At 43.0% G+C, this 21522-nt stretch overlaps 1 protein-coding gene across 1 annotated transcript in view; it reads right to left on the bottom strand.

The window, feature by feature from the left end:
- The window catches only part of efna2b (ephrin-A2b), a 123384-nt gene extending 101862 nt beyond the window's left edge, over positions 1–21522 (bottom strand). Inside the window, exon 1 of the mRNA XM_079580979.1 lies at positions 20919–21522. Within this exon, the coding sequence (XP_079437105.1) occupies positions 20919–21109 (191 nt within the window). The 5' untranslated portion in view covers positions 21110–21522. The remainder of the gene's footprint in view (positions 1–20918) is intronic.

Genomic DNA, 21522 nt, shown 5'->3' with positions numbered 1-21522 from the left:
ACACGTTTTCATTTGAATAGGGGTCAACTTTGAGGGGGCGCTGTCGAGCCATTTGTTTTGGGCCAATTCCTCTATTTCCATCCATTTTCACACCATCCAAATGTCTCCGCCAAATCTGGTGAGTTTTCAGCCACGTTTAGAGGGTCAAAAATGCGATTGTTGACGGAGAAAATGTATAGAAAACCAAAAACACTCGTCCCCTGCCGGGACTGCGGGCTCGGGCCTAATTACCCAATGAGAAATCACTTACTAAAGATAATTCACTTCAGCTCAAATAAGACCAAACAAAAGTGGAAGCCGAGAAAAAACCTGCTTGTTCCATTTGCCAAAGTGCTGAAAATCAGAATCAGTGCACTTGATTCTACACTTAAAGTCCTTCTCATCTAAAACAAATACGGCTTAGTGAAAATATGGACTAAAATCAAACTCCAACACTCTTTTCTTTACTTTTGTGTCAGCACAAAGATGGAAAGGCCAATGACGTAACAGCCCTGTGCCTCAGTAAAACCACATGCGCCGCCGCCGCCGCCTTGTAATTACGCCACACTTTTAATGCAAAACCACCGTAATCTCATTAAAAGGTTCACCTCAAACATTCCGGCCGAAAACCTCAAAAAGTCACAAAGAAACTCCCTCCCCAAGATGAAGTGGAAACGCTGAGGCAGAGAGGACTTTGTTCTGACCTTTGAGCTTTTCTTTGTGCAGACACGACAAAAGATGAACCTGGAAACCATGTTTAGGATCAAAACACTGCATAGGTTTCCTCCCAAGTCCCCTTCCACTAAAAACATGTACAATAGGTCAGGTAGCGTGAGAGTGTGTGAGTGCTCAAGGCTACAATCCAAACACGCACTGTCCTGATTCAGCAGCGTGTGGAGCCTTTCAGGTCAGAACATGGTTTAAAACACATGACCATGATCACGTGATGTTCCAAATGACCAGAATAAACCTTTTCAAAACATCACCACTGCGACATGGTGCCACTTCCAAACATGCCAAATAAAACATGTACAATATGTAACCATGTCTTGTATCTTTCCTCTCACAGAACCACTCTGGGAGAAAACTCGGATTTATTTCCTGCTCCTGGAAAAGACTTTCATTTTTAAAAATGTCCCGTTCCGTTTCCTAAACGTGGCTAATCCAGATGAAGCTCTCAGAGAGAAGCATAAATCCACGTTTCACTCACGCCGCAGACAAATCGATGCCGGAGGGGAAACCAGAATTATACATCCACGTCACGGTGGACGAAAGCTCTGTGTTTGTGTCAGATGCCCTAACACTGCCATGAGCGAAACCAGCCGGGAGTCCAACTCAAGACCTTTTTGTAAAACACTTATCCAACAAACCTGTGCATCAACACACACATCCAAAATGCCTCATTTGAAAGCTAAGGCCAAGAAAAAAACTCATCATGATGGTCATTTTTCATCCTTTTTGGTCGAGCTTTCATCATGTTTTCTTTTTTTTTTTGTGACCAATTATTTATTTTATACTTAAACAGATGTAAAGATGAATTTTTTTTTTTTTTTTTTTTTTACAAACCACCACCCTCTTTTGGATATCCACAGACAGAGTCACATGGTTTCCAGTCCAGTGACACCTTTAATGTGAATTAATGTGAAAGCTTTTTAAGAGTCTATATTCATTTGTTCTATTTGTGTTATTTGTTTGCTTACCTTTACCTTTTTACCTTTTTACTCTTCCCTTCCTTCCTCTTAAATATACGTATATATACAGATACGCACATACGTTTTTGTTGCTTTTTTCACTGCGGCGCATTGTGCTGCTGCTGAGACGGTGATTGGCTGTGAGCTCCATCTCTCCAGGACCCGGAGGTGTGTGGGTCAGATCACAGCTGACCCTTCTCACTCTGGACACGGACTATTCACCCTCTCCCTCAGGCAGGAGGCTACGGTCCATCCAGACCCATACCTCCGGTCACTTAATGCACCTGCACGTCTGTGAACAGACTCACGCTGTTGCTCTATGTCAGATTATTGTGGTCCTTTATTTATTTTTATTTATTTATACATGCCCTCATAGCCTTATAGTTTTGAAGTTTCTATAGTGTATTTTGATTGTGAGCCTGTTCTCAAACAGTGGCAATAATATTGATTCTGATTTCTGATCACATTTACATTACACGGAAAAAAACATAATGAGGCCAAAACTCTACAAAAAAAAGCAATGAAAACATGATCAAAATAAATGGGTAGAACAAAAACCAAGGAAGGAGCTGAGATGAGTTTTGTTTTACTTTCACATGGGCCTCGAGGCTGGAAGCTCTGTCCAGACCTTTTTAGATTTGGGTAAAACTGGAGAAAATGTGCTTGGTTAAGGCGGAGGTTAAGGGGTTAAAACATACTTAAAGTAGATATTTCATACTCAGACAAATACCTTGTAGTAAACAGCAGTACCGATACTAAGGCACGTATCCTCAGTACTCTGCCGCCGTGTGAAACCTCCAGCGTCGGTCAATCCATTATTGAACGCGCTGCCCTAAAGGTCCCGTCAGGACACGCTCGGCACAAACGCACTGGAGAAGAAGCGTGTTTTTAAACACGCTCAGATATCCCGCACACGTGAAGACGCTCACACCCGGTTTATAATCCTCTACACCGAGCCGCTCTTCGGGAGTCCGCCTTCGTCTGCGGCGCCCGCTGTGCCGCGACGCCAGCCTTTGTGTGGGGTTTTCAGGAAACCGACATTTCACACCACATCCAACAGAACACTTTAACATCTGAGTTCTGCAAAACACCCAACAATCAACACGAACAAACGGAGGAAACGCTGAATATCATCTGAAACTGGAGATCACATGTTCATATCCAAATATGCCTTATCTTCAGTGATGAAATCTGAATAATGGGCCAGGTTATTCTGTCACATGTGAGTTCTTTCTTTCTTGAAATTCTCAATAAATCAGGCACACTCCAAAAAAAGAATATCTGGACGAGCTGAAATGTCCTGAAATAAGCGTGTGTGTCCTTCATATTCTCCTTCGAGTCGCTTAAACCCACGCCTGATATTCCAGGTTGAAGTCTGTAGGAGCGACTGACGTGGAGATATTGTCGCACATGTGAGAAAAATGTATTCGGAGAAAATGTCCCTCGGAATGACAGTTTCCCAAATAAATCTATGGAGAAACATTGAATCAGTGCAATTCTGTTTCTATAAGAGAATCATTTGAAAACTGCAGTGTCTCCACTTAACACACCGGGCACGAACAGCGACTCCAATAACGGTTCATTATCAATGGACTTTTCCACATGAAACGAAAACTGTCCCAAAGTCCAGAGTCTTCTCTCTCAGCACAGATGAACTCAGGTCACATGACTTGTGAATCCAGTCACAAATAACGACCAGGGAAAACATTGGGACATTTCTTTATGACACTGTGTCTCTCCATCACATCACGAAAACCAATCGTCACAAAGGGTTTTTAATGTTGAGGTTTTTTGAAGGTCAGTGTTTCCCAAATGTCGATTATGTTTGTAATGCACAATAATAAAGCAATAATAGAAAGACTAACAATAAAAAGTCCCAATACTTAATGGGTTCGATGCCTATGGAGAAAAAGGCTCAATCTGACGTGAAAAAGGGCACACGGCTCCACACGATTCAGCATTAGTGAAAGCCTTTCGTACTATTATCTTGTTTTATTTTTTATATGTTACTTATTATTTCACATTTATCACAGACACAACCTAAAACTAAAAAAGTGCAAACGTTCTATCATTTCTCCACATTTGGCTAAAGCGTGTGTGAGTGTGGGGTCACGTCAGGACACGGCGTTCCAAAAGTCTGAATGAATAAATAAATAAGTCCAGGTTTGGCTCAGTCGCACTCACAGTGTGAAGTGAATGCCCAGAATCCTCCACGGCGCAGCTTTAAATCTGAAGAGGAAATAAGCCCCTTTTTTACATCATGTTGAGCTCAGAAACCTCTGCCTTTCACCGTCACCGGCAAAACTCCAAACACACGGCACTGTCTCCACAAACACACGGCACAGTCTCCACAAACACACGGCACAGTCTCCACAAACACACGGCACAGTCTCCACAAACACACAGCACAGTCTCCACAAACACACTGCACTGTCTCCACAAACACACGGCACAGTCTCCACAAACACACGGCACTGTCTCCACAAACACACGGCACAGTCTCCACAAACACACGGCACAGTCTCCACAAACACACAGCACTGTCTCCACAAACACACGGCACAGTCTCCACAAACACACGGCACAGTCTCCACAAACACACAGCACTGTCTCCACAAACACACGGCACAGTCTCCACAAAGACACAGCACTGTCTCCACAAACACACGGCACAGTCTCCACAAAGACACAGCACTGTCTCCACAAACACACAGCACAGTCTCCACAAACACACGGCACAGTCTCCACAAACACACAGCACTGTCTCCACAAACACACGGCACAGTCTCCACAAACACACAGCACAGTCTCCACAAACACACAACACAGTCTCCACAAACACACAGCACAGTCTCCACAAACACACAGCACAGTCTCCACAAACACACAGCACAGTCTCCACAAACACACAGCACTGTCTCCACAAACACACAACACTGTCTCCACAAACACACGGCACAGTCTCCACAAACACACAGCACTGTCTCCATAAACACACAGCACAGTCTCCACAAACACACAGCACTGTCTCCATAAACACACAGCACAGTCTCCACAAACACACAGCACAGTCTCCACAAACACACAGCACAGTCTCCACAAACACACTGTCTCCACAAACACACAGCACAGTCTCCACAAACACACGGCACAGTCTCCACAAACACACAGCACAGTCTCCACAAACACACAGCACAGTCTCCACAAACACACAGCACAGTCTCCACAAACACACAGCACAGTCTCCACAAAAACACGGCACAGTCTCCACAAACACACTGTCTCCACAAACACACAGCACAGTCTCCACAAACACACGGCACAGTCTCCACAAACACACAGCACAGTCTCCACAAACACACAGCACAGTCTCCACAAACACACAGCACAGTCTCCACAAACACACAGCACAGTCTCCACAAACACACGGCACAGTCTCCACAAACACACGGCACTGTCTCCACAAACACACGGCACAGTCTCCACAAACACACTGTCTCCACAAACACACAGCACAGTCTCCACAAACACACGGCACAGTCTCCACAAACACACAGCACAGTCTCCACAAACACACAGCACAGTCTCCACAAACACACAGCACAGTCTCCACAAACACACAACACAGTCTCCACAAACACACAGCACAGTCTCCACAAACACACAGCACTGTCTCCATAAACACACAGCACAGTCTCCATAAACACACAGCACAGTCTCCACAAACACACAGCACAGTCTCCACAAACACACAGCACTGTCTCCACAAACACACAGCACTGTCTCCACAAACACACAGCACTGTCTCCACAAACACACAGCACAGTCTCCACAAACACACAGCACAGTCTCCACAAATACACAGCACTGTCTCCATAAACACACAGCACAGTCTCCATAAACACACAGCACAGTCTCCACAAATACACAGCACTGTCTCCATAAACACACAGCACAGTCTCCATAAACACACAGCACAGTCTCCACAAACATACGGCACAGTCTCCACAAACACACAGCACAGTCTCCACAAACACACAGCACTGTCTCCATAAACACACAGCACAGTCTCCACAAACACACAGCACAGTCTCCACAAACACACAGCACTGTCTCCACAAACACACAGCACAGTCTCCACAAACACACAGCACTGTCTCCATAAACACACAGCACAGTCTCCATAAACACACAGCACAGTCTCCACAAACACACAGCACAGTCTCCACAAACACACAGCACAGTCTCCACAAATACACAGCACTGTCTCCATAAACACACAGCACAGTCTCCATAAACACACAGCACAGTCTCCACAAACATACGGCACAGTCTCCACAAACACACTGTCTCCACAAACACACGGCACAGTCTCCACAAACACACTGTCTCCACAAACATACGGCACAGTCTCCACAAACACACTGTCTCCACAAACACACGGCACAGTCTCCACAAACACACTGTCTCCACAAACACACAGCACAGTCTCCATAAACACACAGCACAGTCTCCACAAACATACGGCACAGTCTCCACAAACACACAGCACAGTCTCCACAAACACACAGCACAGTCTCCACAAACACACGGCACTGTCTTCACAAACACACGGCACAGTCTCCACAAACACACGGCACTGTCTCCACAAACACACGGCACAGTCTCCACAAACACACGGCACTGTCTCCACAAACACACGGCACTGTCTCCACAAACACACGGCACAGTCTCCACAAACACACGGCACAGTCTCCACAAACACACAGCACAGTCTCCACAAACACACAGCACAGTCTCCACAAACACACAGCTCTGTCTCCACAAACACACGGCACAGTCTCCACAAACACACAGTCTCCACAAACACACAGCACAGTCTCCACAAACACACGGCACTGTCTCCACAAACACACGGCACAGTCTCCACAAACACACGGCACAGTCTCCACAAACACACAGCACTGTCTCCATAAACACACAGCACAGTCTCCACAAACACACAGCACAGTCTCCACAAACACACAGCACAGTCTCCACAAACACACAGCACAGTCTCCACAAACACACAGCACTGTCTCCACAAACACACGGCACAGTCTCCACAAACACACAGCACAGTCTCCACAAACACACAACACTGTCTCCACAAACACACAGCACAGTCTCCACAAACACACGGCACAGTCTCCACAAACACACAGCACAGTCTCCACAAACACACAGCACTGTCTCCACAAACACACAGCACTGTCTCCACAAACACACAGCACAGTCTCCACAAACACACAACACTGTCTCCACAAACACACAGCACTGTCTCCACAAACACACAGCACAGTCTCCACAAACACACAGCACAGTCTCCACAAACACACAGCACAGGGAAAATGTTTTTTCGGTCTTAGCTTTCAAATGAGGCGTCACACTGGCCTATAGACTTTTGGACCTTATGGATTTGGGTAAAGCTGAACTGCACTCACTTAAGGTGGGGGTTAAGAAATGAACCTCTTACACCCCGCCTTAACCCAAATCCAAACGCTTCTCGACAGGAGAGCAACAGTCTGGCATGTCATTTGAAAGCTAAGGCCAACAAAACTGATCATGTTTTTGTCCATTCATGTTGCTTTTCCACAGCTTCCTGTCATTGCTTTGTTGGACGTGGTTTCGACATGTGTTCGTCACCTTTTTCTCGCTCCTTTTTGTTGTATTGTTGTGGCTTTTCTGGCACGTCTTTGTCGCTCTTTTGTTGCTTTTTCATCTTCATTTTCATTGCTATTTTGACGTTTTTTTTTGGATTAGGGTAAAGCCAAAGTGAGCAAAATGCACTCGGTTCAGGAGGGGGTTGAACAAGTTAATTTCTCTTATTTAAGCACATGTATTTTTGCAGATAATTTACAGTTATTTTATCACCAGGAGGAAAACGGTCCGAGTCAGTTTTCTTTGCATACGTGCAGCAGCCCTAACCCACTGGGCCACACGGCAGACGGTGGGACTCGCCGGAAAACAATTAAGAGGTTTCTGGAGCCGCCATTTTGTGGGATTTCACGGATCATTAGCGCCGACTGTTCTGAGCCTTTCGCACTCGCCGCAGGAGCTGGCCACGGGAAATACGAGGAGTTCAGCTTCGGTTTAACTGACTTCCTTCTTTGGGCCTGAGGTGGAGGAAACGTCAGGGAAGCCTTTGTTGAGGAGGTTGTTGTTGAAGTTACAAAGTCGAATGTGGAGACAGAGTTAACACGGATCGGCCAGAGCCCCGTCGTACTAGGGTCAAGTCAGGACACGCTACTTTGCAGGATATTCCAGGTTATTCCAGATATTCCAGGATTTTGGATCTTTTGGTGGTTCAAAGCTCAGTAAATCTGGCTGGGAATCAGATATTAAAACATCCCAGTGATAAAAAAAAAAAAAGAAAGAAAAAGATCTTCCAAATGTCTTTGAGTGGAGCCTGTAAAGTGTGGAGTCTTATGGAGCGACTAAAGTGCAGACGTTAAAGTTCAGTCCCTTTGTCTGTAGCCGCTGCTGTCTCCCACAAAGGAAATGACCATATTTGGATTACAGCGTCATCTCGTCACAGCCTTTCGTGCTACACATGGATACCAAACATGTCAGTATTTGTGAATGAATAAGTGTGTGAAAGACCAGGGAGTGACAGCCATGTTGGAGTCACTTCTGGATAAATCTCTGACTCTTTAAGGAGTGTGTGAAATGTTGCTGTAGCTTTAAGAGCAGAGCGGCGCTGACAGAGGAGTCCAGAGGAGGCCGAGTTTTGGAGAGAGAGTGGACCGAGCGGTGGCGATGACAGACTCCAGTGGAAGTGGTCATTACAGAGTCGCTCCTGTCTGAGGCTGAGCAGACAACTCGGTGACAAACTAAACTACTGCCACTGCAGTCGGACTCCGAGCAGAGACACAACCAACCAGCGAGAGAGGGGACACTGAGAGGCCTTTGACCAGGGTCAGTCAGGCCAAAATCTCATTCAAATCTACATTTCTTTGAAAATACTGACATTTGGGTCTTAAAAGCATTCAGCTGTGGTTTTAGCTGAAATTGTTCTCACACGTTTCCCATTGTGTCCATCAGGAGCAACACACTGAATTAAACTTCTTCATGTTGAATTTGAGTGGGTTTGAAGCTACTAATCTAGGATCAGATAAAGAAGCTAATGCTAAAGGAACGAGCAGAAATACCACTTTCAAATTCACGTTTACATATATATTTATTAAATATTTATTTTTCACTTGAAATGATGATGAAATGGTAAATGGTCTCAACTTATATAGTACTTCATTAGGCCCAAAGCACTTTACAGCAAGGAACCGGTCACCCATTTATACACTCATTCAAACACCAGCGTAGCGTACGCAGTGTACACAGACACCAGCGTACGCAGACACCAGTGTACACAGACACCGGCGTATGCAGTGTACGCAGACACCAGCGTACGCAGACACCAGCGTTCAGACACCAGAGTACACAGACACCGGCGTATGCAGCGTACGCAGACAGTGTACCCTGTCCTGGGATGGCACCAGGATCTTTGATAAATGACTTGAAAAAGGGTTTGAAATTAATTACAATTAATTTTGCACCATTCTGAATAAGAGTCAGCGGGACAATCAGACAGGCCGGGCACCGTTACATGATTACAGTCAGGTATGGGGAGAAAGGTTTAGCTCCGAGTGCTGATGCTGTTGGTCCAGCAGGATTAAAGGAAGTCACTCGGTTGTTTCAGCTCAAATAAATGTTTTTGTTTTTTTTACCTATTACCTATATATATTACCTATATCATAATGTTGCCCCATATTTGTTTCCCTGATTTTTACAAATATTTTCCAATTTTTTTTCAAAATTATTACCCATTTTTCATACATTTTTGACATTGAGCCGTTAATGTAACTTGCAGATCCCAGTATTGCTCTGATTTGTGGTTGTAGATCACAAATATTTCATATAGGTATAAATGCAGAGGTACCAGCCCTAGAAATGAGACCAAAGGGGCAATAACATACTCATAACCCACTCAAAATCAGCCACGTCCCAGTAAATGAGGCACTTTTTGAGGCAACGTTTTCCGAGTGTCGTGAAGTCACGTAGTATAAGTGTGGTCATCTTCTGGAGGTTCTGTCTTATTGTTGCCTGAAGCTGAAACCCTGCTCAGCACAGCTCATAGCGTCTCCCTGTGCTGGATTTAGATATGAAGGTCCAGAAGTGGATAAGTGAGTGGTGTGTGAGCAGAAGCTTTGACCTTGAGGCTCAGAGTCCGGAGTCACAGAATACTTTTACTGATTCACAGGAGGACATCAGAGAGACGGGACAGCGCTCATTAAAGTCTCCAGCTAAAAACACCACAGTAATATTCACCTTCTTGTTCATGAATCAAAGCACTTATGGCACAAACTGGAGCATGTTTATCATCATTTACGAGCAAACACTGGAAAAAGAAGAATGATTTTAAGGAAGGAATGTATTCCATATTAGCTTTGTTTTCTCCATTCATTCCCCGGGCTCAGTGGTTAGACTTCCCTGTATCACTGTCCCATCAACAAATACTGTTTCAAAGCAGGAAACGTATGATATATTTGATATAAACAGAAGTGAATGATTTGAGGTGTTAGAGGAAAATCCCTGAACAGATGGAGATAAAAACTGGAATAACCTTATTGTATTGCCAGATATATGACATAAGGTGATCAGAGTCATGAACTCAAAAGAGATAATAAGAGTAAGGTTTCCATTTGACTACATTGCACTGGGTTAGAAGGTGTTATTATGGCCATGTCTTATCTAGAGTTTAAATAAAGACAGACAGAATAATAAGCTCTAATTATTGACTTCAAATCATTGTTTAAAGATAGTATCGTAACTGACGATAGTGCTGTAATATTTTATTACATAATGGCTCCTCTGATAAAACACATACCTAAGAAGAAGGTGTACAAGGGCCTAATGCAATAAACCTGCTGAATAAGCGCTAGTGTTGTACGCAGCACAACTGTTTTTAATTGTTCTTACTATTAACTTATTGTTGTGACTATGTGTGATTTTGTGATGGTGAATCCACCTCAGTGGACAATAAAGTTAAATCTAATCTAATCTAAGAAAGTAAAGCGGTGATCTGGTTCAATCTAAACACAAATATGAAGAAAAGGTTATTTTGGAAAGTGAATGTGCTTCTCAACCTTGAACGTTATGAAGAAGTCACAAGCGCAGCATCTTAGTTCCTTTGGATCAGGGTTTAGGAGCTCACAGACAGAGCCACATGCTCTGCAGTCTGCATTCACTCTGATCAATAAATGATTAACAAATGCATTTACACTTGTTACTATTAAATGTGCAATGCCTTTGTCAAAAAAAATACATTTTTCAGACCTTTTGATTTGAAGTTTGAGAACGACTGGCTGTGGTCATTTTCAAGGACCTTTAGACCAAGTGACCAGGTGCTTTTCAATGACTTAAGGCCTTGATACTCTTTTGCATTTTTCAACCACAAACATCATGTATCTTATTCAAACACTAAACAAGATCCAAACCTTGACAAATCAAGACAATACGATTATTAAAGCCTGGCTCGATCCATGATTTTGAAACACTGGACATTGTTCCTGGTTTTCAGGTTGTTCTCCCTGAAATCCCAAACCTCAGTGAATCCCGAGTGGAGAAAGTGCCTAATCCCTGACCTCGCTCTCCTCCACGCGCCGCCGCTTCCCGATTGGACGCCTCGGAGCGCGGGCGGCCAATCAGAACGCCCGCTTCAGGGGGGGAGCGCCTGATCTGCCCGGAGACGGCGAGGTTCAAAGTTCACCCCCCGAGACGCGGCGAGACAAACCTGGGATTAACGCACGTTTACTGTAAATAAACGCTTATTAAGGAGGCGGCGGCGGCGGCGGCAGCGGCCAATCACAGCGCGGGACCGGCCCGGGCCACGGCCACGCTCTTTTCATTTGGAACTTTAGCGTCACCAGGAAATGGACGACCAGTTTTATTCATTTGGAAATAAAAATGACCCAGGTTTAAATGTTTAAATAATACAGATTTATCTAGTTTATGTTTATTTGTAACCTTGTGTTTTTCAAAAGTCAATAAATCACAAATCATCTTAAATGAAGAAATGTTGACTTGTCGAGTAAGAAAATGTGCATTTGTAAGAAAAGACTAAACTAAAGAGAATCTGACCTAAATGTGAGTCATTTTCACTTCCACAATGACATGTGTTTTTGGGTTGAATTTAAAGGCAAAATAGATTTTGTTTTTAATTGTTCAGGTTTGGGATTCATTCGAGCTCTTGTTTATTTTTGCACTGACTGAATGTTTCTCCACAGTTGTTTTCCTCACACTCCTGTCTCAGGTATATGGTCGGAATGTGCTTGAATCAGGACGGCTAATGCGGGTTTGGAGTTTAGAATCTGCTGAAAATAAGAGAAATTTACTTGGAATGAGACAAAACAGTCAAAGGCAAGAAAAATCATTTTTATCCCGTGGGCAATAAAATAAAATGAGCACATTCAGATCTTTTGTCTGAGATGAGACAGTGATGGGATTTACGGCTCTTTCTGAGGGATCTGTTTATTTCAAAGAGCCGCTCAAAAAAATGTGATTTTTTTATATAAAAAAGTAACAACTCCAACCAGATAACTCACAATATCTAATATATATACAATATATATACAATATCTCTTTTTTTATTCCAATAATCTAAAAACAATGGGTCTGATATATTTGAAAGTGGTGTTTGTGAATCCGACCTTGCGCTCGGTGAAACAGAGGCTGTGTTTAGCTCTGCCTCGTGTGGCCGCTCCGTGGTCGGGCTGATTCTGGTGTTGGTCAGGGGAATTCTGGGTAAAATTGCCGCTCGTTCATGAAAGTCACATCACCAGTGACATCATCAGACTTTACAGGACCTAATGTGATGAAGGTTTTATATATTATTCTCAGACAAGATCAAAGAAATAATACATCACAAAATAAAACCACACATTTAACACGGCTCTGTCCATTATTAGATTGTGTTGCTGAATATGGCAATTTGGGGTGTTTAAAAAAAAAAAATCATTTTAAAATGTCTTATTTTAAAATGAAATATTCTAGAAGATTTTTTATTTTTTTCAATGGCGCTGAACGCTTCAGCAGCTGGTTGTAGTCATTGTATAGAAAAAACCACTATTTACTGTTTAATTGTTTTTTTTCCTCACATTTCCTGCCTGTGAGTGTTTCTAAGAGCTGAATGTAGCATTTCTCCATTGTGAGATCAATAAAGGCTATCATATCTTATCTTATCTTATTTTATCTTTAACGTGTAATACATTTCCCCCTCATATTAATGTCATCAGTCTACAGCAGAGGTTCATATTCACCTGTCTCGTCTTCAGAGGAGAAAATCTCATTTAAAAATATATGCTTTGAATCTGAATTCACTTAAAACACTGAAAACACTGAGAGTTTTGGACTTTGTGAGAAAAATGTTCCTGCTCTGTCTTCAAAAACAATCCTAATCTAAGCATATTTCAATCTGAAATCGATCCGACTGTTGCTGCAACTTTTGAAACAGGACAAAAAAAACATGAAACAATAACAGCTTTACTGGAGAATGTCAAGTCTTTACTCACTTATTATCAACAAATGGGACTGAGAAAACGTGAAGTCTCCAACCAAAAACAGCTTTCAGCGCAAAACTCACAGACAAAACTCAGATAGAGATCTTCAAAGTAACGCTGGAGAAACGGACCTCCATTTTTGCAAAAGTTCCCTTCATGCGGTGCCTTAAAAAGTGTCGATTCAAATGTGATTTTCTGTTTCATCGCCGCTCAGTTGCAGATGTTTCTAAAGTGAAATGGTGAAAGAGCAGACGCAGAGAAACCGGGGCGCCATTTATGAAAAACTGTGGAGAAATTGTCAAACTTTGTCGGGATCAAAAAGGCGTGACCGGATTAGTCACCGTCTGCTGCCGCCGGAGAACTCCAGAGCCGGAGCTTTGCACTTCCACTTTTCACACGCTAAACGTCCAGACTTTAAGAGGAATCATGATGTTTGTGGTCGGAGAAGCTGAAACCTATTTGGCTTCTGTGAGATCTGGATTTGGATCTGAAGTCACGCCTGTGGTCAGAACGTGTTGGAAAGTGAAACGAAAAGTGAAATTCCTGAACTTCTGAAGGTCCAAACCAAACTCCAGACTCAAGACTCACAGTTTTGGAGCACAAATCCAGAACTGCAGTGGGAACACAGACCGCAGATGTTTTCCTCCACACACTACAACATTCTCAAGGGTTTTTCTGAGAGATTTTTTTTAATACGTAATTCTTGCCTGGTTTGTTGAGCTCTGGACCCCCAAGAAAACCAAGGCAAAATTTGAATTTGATTTTTTAAATTCATAAATAGCTTATTCAAAAACTAAACATGATCCAAAATCCTATTGAGCAAACTGTAGCTAATAAATCAACCAAATAAAACCTGTAACACTTGAGATTACAAGTTCCACGTGTAGGTACAGGTAACAGTAATCACAAGGCGTAACCAAGGTGCACAAGGTAACAGTGTAACAAAGATGTGTGTAACAAATGTGTACACCGTAGTTACGCCTATACAACTTTGTTACACACATTTCTGTTATACCATAGTTACGCCTCGGACTCCTTAGTTACGCGTGTAATTACAGTCTTGTGGAACATGTGGGCTGGAAGTCTTACCATAAAACTATTAGATTTTGTTGTTGAAAATATTTCCATTTTTGGTCAATCTTCCCGTATTTAATGTCTTATTTTTTTTAGATGAAAACATCCATCCATTTTCTTGCACTTGTCCGTTTCTGCGTCGTGATCACATTGCACCAGCCCCTATGGCTCCCCCTGCAGGTGGTGGGTCCACAGAAGGGTTTCTCATTATTATTATCACATTCACATTTTTCAAAGGATCAAAATGTGGAAGTTCAGATCATATTAATCCAAAATGTTGCCGCTTTTGGCGACTGGGTCTGGAATAACAGCCGTTTCTGCCCAGCGACATAAATCTTATCGCTGCAAACGCAACAAATCGATGCATTAATACTTTCTCAAGATTTGCAAACGTTGGATTAAGCAGAGGATTATAACACTTGAGCAGATATTAGTGTAAAATGGGCTCAGACTTCACAGGGGACTTCTGCAGAACAAGCAGTAAATGGGTTTTGGACTTTTATTTTTTGTATTTTCAATGAGTTCATGGCGTCAAAGATCAAACAGTGTCATTATTTCCAAAGATATTCGGACTGGGAAACAAAATCTGAGACTTTTCAATGACATTGAACAAATGGTTAGTTTTCATCTGCAGAGTCGGCCAAACCCTGGCAAAATGATCAATACCAAGAGACTAAGAGCATCTCAATATGAAGTTCTAAAATGCAGGTGAAAGTGTGAGCGGCGTGAAGCCTCTGCAATGCAGCACGAGTGAAGCCTGTGCTGGTGAGATGTGGCCACGTGCACAGCACCAGCTCAGCCAAAACGGATCCAAAGCTCCACAGAAATCCAGACTCCACTCACATCCCGGGCAGAGGAGTGGGCAGCCGACGAGCAGCGCTTTACTCACAGATACTCGCAGCATTGCTGAAGTCTGGCCCATGTGCCATGACACTGCAATGCACCAGCGCACGCCAACGCAGCAGCGCCAATGCAGCGCCACCGCCGGAGCGCTGCCTCGGCACAGACAGGACATGCCAGGACAGGAAGGAGGTCACTTTGTTTGGCTGAGAGTTGTCAGTGAAGATCCAAAGACTGACATGTTTGGCACAGCTCAAGTTCTGCTTCGTTTCGGTCAGAATTTAGATTCAAATTTAACAAAAGTCATTCATCTCACTCTTTACGACAAGGTTTGGTTTAAATGTTGAAAGGAGAAGGCTATTCTTTGTTATGGATGCACAGATTCAATACTGGCATTGGATATTGGAGCCGATACTGGATACGAAACCAATACCTGTTCTCACCATTCTAAAAACACAACTTTTACCACCTAAACCTCAGTGAATATGCACCTCATTCTGAAGCTCTGAACCTGGAGAATTACATCACTCAGGTAGTTTTAGTTAGTTTACCTCCGCAAATACGTTTTCCATCACGGCGCAAAATGCTGTAACAGTATGCTAATTTTAGCAACAGTATGCTCATGCCAGGAACAGTATGCTCATGCTAGCAGAGCAGCAGTATGCTAATGCCTAAGCATGCTAAGGCTGGGGCAGAAACTATACGTTTGTTAAGTGTGATGTCACGACTTCCGCTTCCGGGTCCGAGCAGGCCGGAAAAATATGCAAGAAAAAAACTCTTAAAAACTCTTAAAAACAATCATCAGTATTTGTGAAACTCAGCAGAGAGTTACTGAACCTACTTATTTCTCAGGCTCATTAGCCAAAAATGCCGCACCTACTGCTAAAAAAGTCTTATATAAACTTTTATAGCAGCAGGTTCAGCATTTTGATAAATAAGTGTGTTCAGTAACTCTCTGCTGAGTTTCACAAATATTGATTGTGATATTAAAGAGTTTTTTTGTAGTTTCTCGCACATCTGCCAGTCTATGCCGACCCGGAAGTAGAGCTGAACTTAACAAACGTATGGGGCTGCTAAGTGTGACGTCACACACAATAAGATACTTCCAGGGTCAAACGGAAACGGTCATATCACTCATCATGGGATTTGCAGCAATAATAAACTAATGGACATTTTAAAAGGTAAAAATACTGGAGTTATTGTTCACATTAAAACATTTGGACACAACAGTGTCACAGTAGTGACTCAACAGCTAACGGAGCTGTTCCAACCGTGTTTTTTCTGCCCTTTTATAGTTCAGGACAATTATCTCTTATTGACGACCCATTGCAAACTGACCTGAACTGTTTTCATGTAACAGGACGTTTATGGGCAACACTGGAGTAAAAACACATGCAGTGTCAGAAACAGTGAACACATTTATTGTGTCTTGAACATGTTGAGTGTCTGTAACGGTCGATGAAGTGTACGTGAATATAACCATGCTCACATGTACAGTACACATGTACATGTACATGAACCAGCACACCTTTGCATCAAGGAGACAATGAAACAATGAGTCTTCATCTATGTGCACATTTGTAGACACTGTGATTGTAGCTGGGCCCAATGTGCTCAGTAACATTGTGTAATAATACATGTAGTACATACACAATAGGATCATGTGTATCAGTCTGGAGGTCTATAAGGTTAGGGTCATGAATGAATGAAGAACGTTATTGTCATTATACATTTATACAAAGACTGAACAGTTTGGAGTCTGTAGGAGCTGCTAAAGCAGAGATGTTGTTGCATTTTGGGAAAATGGTCATTGAAATTGCAAATACATCTGTGGAGCAACACTGAACCAGTGCAACAATTAAACATGTTACTTTGAAGATAACGTGTTTTTTTACATTTTGTTTCCAGGTAAAGTTTATATGACAACAGCCAAATTAGCCCAAAACGGGACAATTGAAAATGTGTAGTTTAGTTTTAGTCTCCACATGCCTCCCCCTCACAGACGGAAATAGTGCTGTTATTTAGGCGGCAGCTTAATATTCTGTCCCTTTAATATTCTGTCCCCTTAATATTCTGTCCCCTTAATATTCTGTCCCTTTAATATTCTGTCCCCTTAATATTATGAGTTATTTTATGTTCATGTGTTATTTTATGTTCATGTGTTATTTTATGTTCATGTATGTATCTGCGACATGTTGGGCCGCCCGAGCAGGGACGTAAATGACTCCATGTTTGTGGATGTAAAGCTCCAGGGACAAACCAACGGCTCCACACATGAACTCACTCACCAGAAATACGGCTACTACTACCATTAACTCCTACTACTACTACTACTACTACTACTACTACTACTACTACTACTACCATTAACTCCTACTACCACGACTACCACTACTGCCACTACTACCGTTAACTCCTGCTATTACCACGACTCCACTCCCACAGATCTCAGCTCTGCTGCTCGTGCTTCCACTGCGGCTTCAGATCGCTGGTTCTCGTCTTTAACATGTTGTCCTTTTAGAATGATCCGGTTCTATCTGACATTGTCTTGATCCAAATGGATTTACTCACACACTGTTCCTGACCCGCTCTGTCCATCAACATAATTGTTGGTGTTTGGTGCATTTCTTTTTGTTCAGTCAAAGCTTTAAACCTAAGTATCTCAGAACTACTCGGATGTAAAGCAGAAAAAAAGGACCTGACTTAAAATGACCAGTTGTTTCGATGACGATTCAGGAATACAGTGTTTTACAATTTTATCAATTTAAGGCGAGACGCTGCAGGGGAAAATGGAAACCTTTTCAATTTAAAGAAATTAATTTGAATTTTTTATGCCTAAAATTGTAAAATTGCAAAATCTGAATAATGGATTACATTTTATTTTTGATTTTGTGACAAACTACTGCAGTTGCAAAGACTATTTCAGAGGAAGTTTGAAAATAGGCTGTTTATTAGTGTAATAAATCAAATTTCACCTTAGTTTTTGAAATTCAACACTCAGTAAATCAGGCTGGGGAATAGATATTCTTCATATTGTAACGTCAAAGACGGGAACGTTTGGAGCAAGTTGAAGCCGTTAAAGTGGAGATATTGTCTCATTTTGTGAAAATGGCCGTTGAAATTATACAATTTCCCAAATAAATCTGTGGAGAAATATATATTTTTTCCGTTTCCAGGTGAAAATTTATGTTAAAACAATTACCAATTTTTTTTTTACTTTACAGGTTAGAATCAATCCTGTTATTTGGGCGGCAGTTTTATATTCGGTCCCAAAGCAAAACCACTTTTCACTTTCCACCACCTTCATCAGCGGCTCCTGATTAACTACTCATGATACTACTACTACTACTACTACTACTACTACTACTACTACTACTACTACTACTACTGCTACTACTGCTACTACTACTACTACTACTGCTACTACTACTACTGCTACTACTACTACTACTACTACTGCTACTACTACTACTACTACTACTACTACTACTACTACTACTACTGCTACTACTACTACTGTTACTACTACTACTACTACTGCTCCTCGTACGGGGCGGCCCGCTTCTTTTGAAGAACAAAAACTCATTCACTAGATTCTTCGCTTCTGCTTTTCCGCTCAGCATAAATATCCACGATTTACACTTTTGACGTCCAAATATGAAACAATCCAGAGTCACTTCTGAACATCTCCACTTTATGTTACAGCAGGAGGAGAGGCATGTGTATCTATACTGCACATTCTGTACACAAGGCAACTCAATACGCCTAGTAGGAGTAGTAGTAGTAGTAGTAGTAGTAGTAGTAGTAGTAGTAGTGTTGAGGCCTTTAAAAAAGGCCTGAAAACATATTTATTTAAAAAGGCCTTTTCTGACTAATTTGTTTGTTTCCTTCTTTGTTTTACTATGTGAATGTTCTTTTTGTTTTATTTTTATTTTATTCTTCTGTTGTAGCACTTTGAGGTTTCATTGAAATGTAAAGTGCAATATAAATAAAATGTATTATTATTATTATTATTATTGCTATTATTATTACTAGTAGGAAAAGCTTGAACAACAGTGGATGATTAGAAGCTTCAATATAACATAAGAAGTATAAGTACACTGCTGTAGTACTCCCTCTTTGACTACAGTGATAGTCGGAGCACTTTTGGGTCGCACTGCGTCTGTACCTGTACATGTCCCACTTTAGATTTACACAGAGAATCACCACATGATCCATCCGTTTCCAAAATGAAGACCTTACATGACCAGGAACAGCGTTACAGTTGTTTAGAGTAGGGATTAAATCTACATCTGATATTAATAATAATAATAAATAATAATAAATAAGTGCAAAAACTACAAATAGTCTGGTCAGCTGCATGTTCCATCTGCTTTGTCCGTTTTACACAATTATTTGGCCCGATTTGTCGAATGCCCAACTGTGACTCCACTCCTCGGCTTCGAATGCTTTCAGATTTGTAGACATGATAAATGCAAAGATTTGTTGCATTTAAGGCACTGAAATACCTTCATGTTGTCCTAACTTTCCAGATTAGGATTTTTTGTGAGCTGTTTCCATCTGCATGAGTGACTTTGGGCCAAAACAGCAAAGGAAAGGCTTCAGTGCCGTCATTTAAGTTGAACTTCTCACATCTGTCCCTCCACAATATTGACTCTTCCACCTTTAACCACGATCTGAGCCGATAGATCAGAGTTTTGTGACATTCATTCATTTGTTCTGCAGCTCCAAATCTGCTCCTACAGCTGCAGCACTCGGGCTCGCTACTACTACCATACTACTACTACTATTACTACTATTACTACTACTGCACATTGGCCGGGTCGGAAACAAATCAAAGCCAAAGATCCTAAAGCAACAACGTTATTCATTCATTCACTGTGCCTGAAATTCTCCACATTTTCTCCACGATCCAAAATACAAAAACAACGATTGTCCTTCATTAAAGACAATCATTTCCAAGTTCATTCACGTGCCTTTCCTCACGCACGGACCGACCCCAGGCTCAGGAGCGTCTCATTCATCCGCATCCACCAAAGCCGCGCACGCGAAGGGAAACCTGCGCGCGGTTTCTGCGAGCTTTCGCCACGAACTCGGCCGAATGATCCCGCAGTTTGACGAGAGCGGAGTGTTTGTAATGTACACGCGCTTGGCCGAGGCTCCCACTGACTCCAGCGGAGCGGAGCGGCGGGGCTCGGCCATAAACGCTGCTGAGGTTTCCTGTAATCAGAAACAGAGCCGCGCACAGGAAAAAAAAACTACAATCTCTGCGCGTAAAGGCTGGATTTACAACACACTTTGGCTGGATTTATAACAAAGTATTTATATATATATATTTGTTGAAAATGCGCAGATGAATTCACGTGAACAGACTTGACTTGTTTTTCCCCTGACTTGCAGTAGGATCATTTCTCGGTTTGAGCAAAGGCGCTGTTGTTTTGTGCGTATTTTGGAGACGTTCAATCCAAGCCTTTGCTTCAGACTCACGCGACCCTGAAACGGTTAAGTGTGTTATTAGGCCGAATGTGACTCGCCCTGTGCGTGCGTAAGCGTGCGTAAGTGTGTGTTTGTGTGGGCTGAGTGTGTGTCTGCAGGATCAGGTTCATTCAGAGTTTTATAACCAGTAACAGACGGAGAAAGAAGACCTGAGCCAAAGACTCTCCACTGTGGAAGTCTGTCCCCCTCGCCCCGTCCACGTGCGTCAAACCCCCTAAAGTCAAAGTGAGTAAAGCGGCCGTACCTCGGGTTGGAGCTGTTCCAGTAAACCGCGTACCGGTCCGACACGAGGCGGTCATCCGTGAGCGCGAGGCACGTCCTGAGCGCGAAGCCGAGCAGCAGCAGCAGCAGCGCGAGCCCCATCCTCCTCCCGGGCCGCACGAGCCCTGTCCCGGGCCGCACGAGCCCCATCGCGCGCGTCAGTCCCACACGCATCCAAACTTTTAACGCGCAGCCTCGTGCATCCAGCGGCGGGTTAATCCAGAAACGGGCACGAGCTCCAGCAGCAGCGCGCGGGACCCGTCCAGATGTGGCCCCATCCCGGTCCGGTCCAACAGAAAACAAAGAAAGTGTCGAGTTTCAGCGGCGGTTTGTCCCGGGGGCAGCGCGGCCGCTCAGAGGCGCCTCTCCGCGGGCGACAGTCCACAGCTCGTCCCGCTGCTTCCTCCGGGGCTGCAGCCACTTCTCCCCAAAAACTTTCAACTTCACTTTTCTCTTTTCTCTTTTCTCCAGCGGCGGGAAGGAGCCGCGCCGGAACCAGAGGAGCGAGGCTCGAACTCCTCTTGGACCAAACTTGGATCTTCTCGGAGCGGGGAGCGCAGACTGAGTCAAGCCGGAGACTCCGCTTC

The sequence above is a fragment of the Gobius niger genome (assembly GCF_951799975.1).
Source record: "Gobius niger genome assembly, chromosome: 22".
NCBI classification, from domain to species: Eukaryota; Metazoa; Chordata; class Actinopteri; order Gobiiformes; family Gobiidae; genus Gobius; species Gobius niger.
Note: the sequence above shows the minus strand (reverse complement) of the source record. Positions and strands in the feature narration are given on the sequence as shown.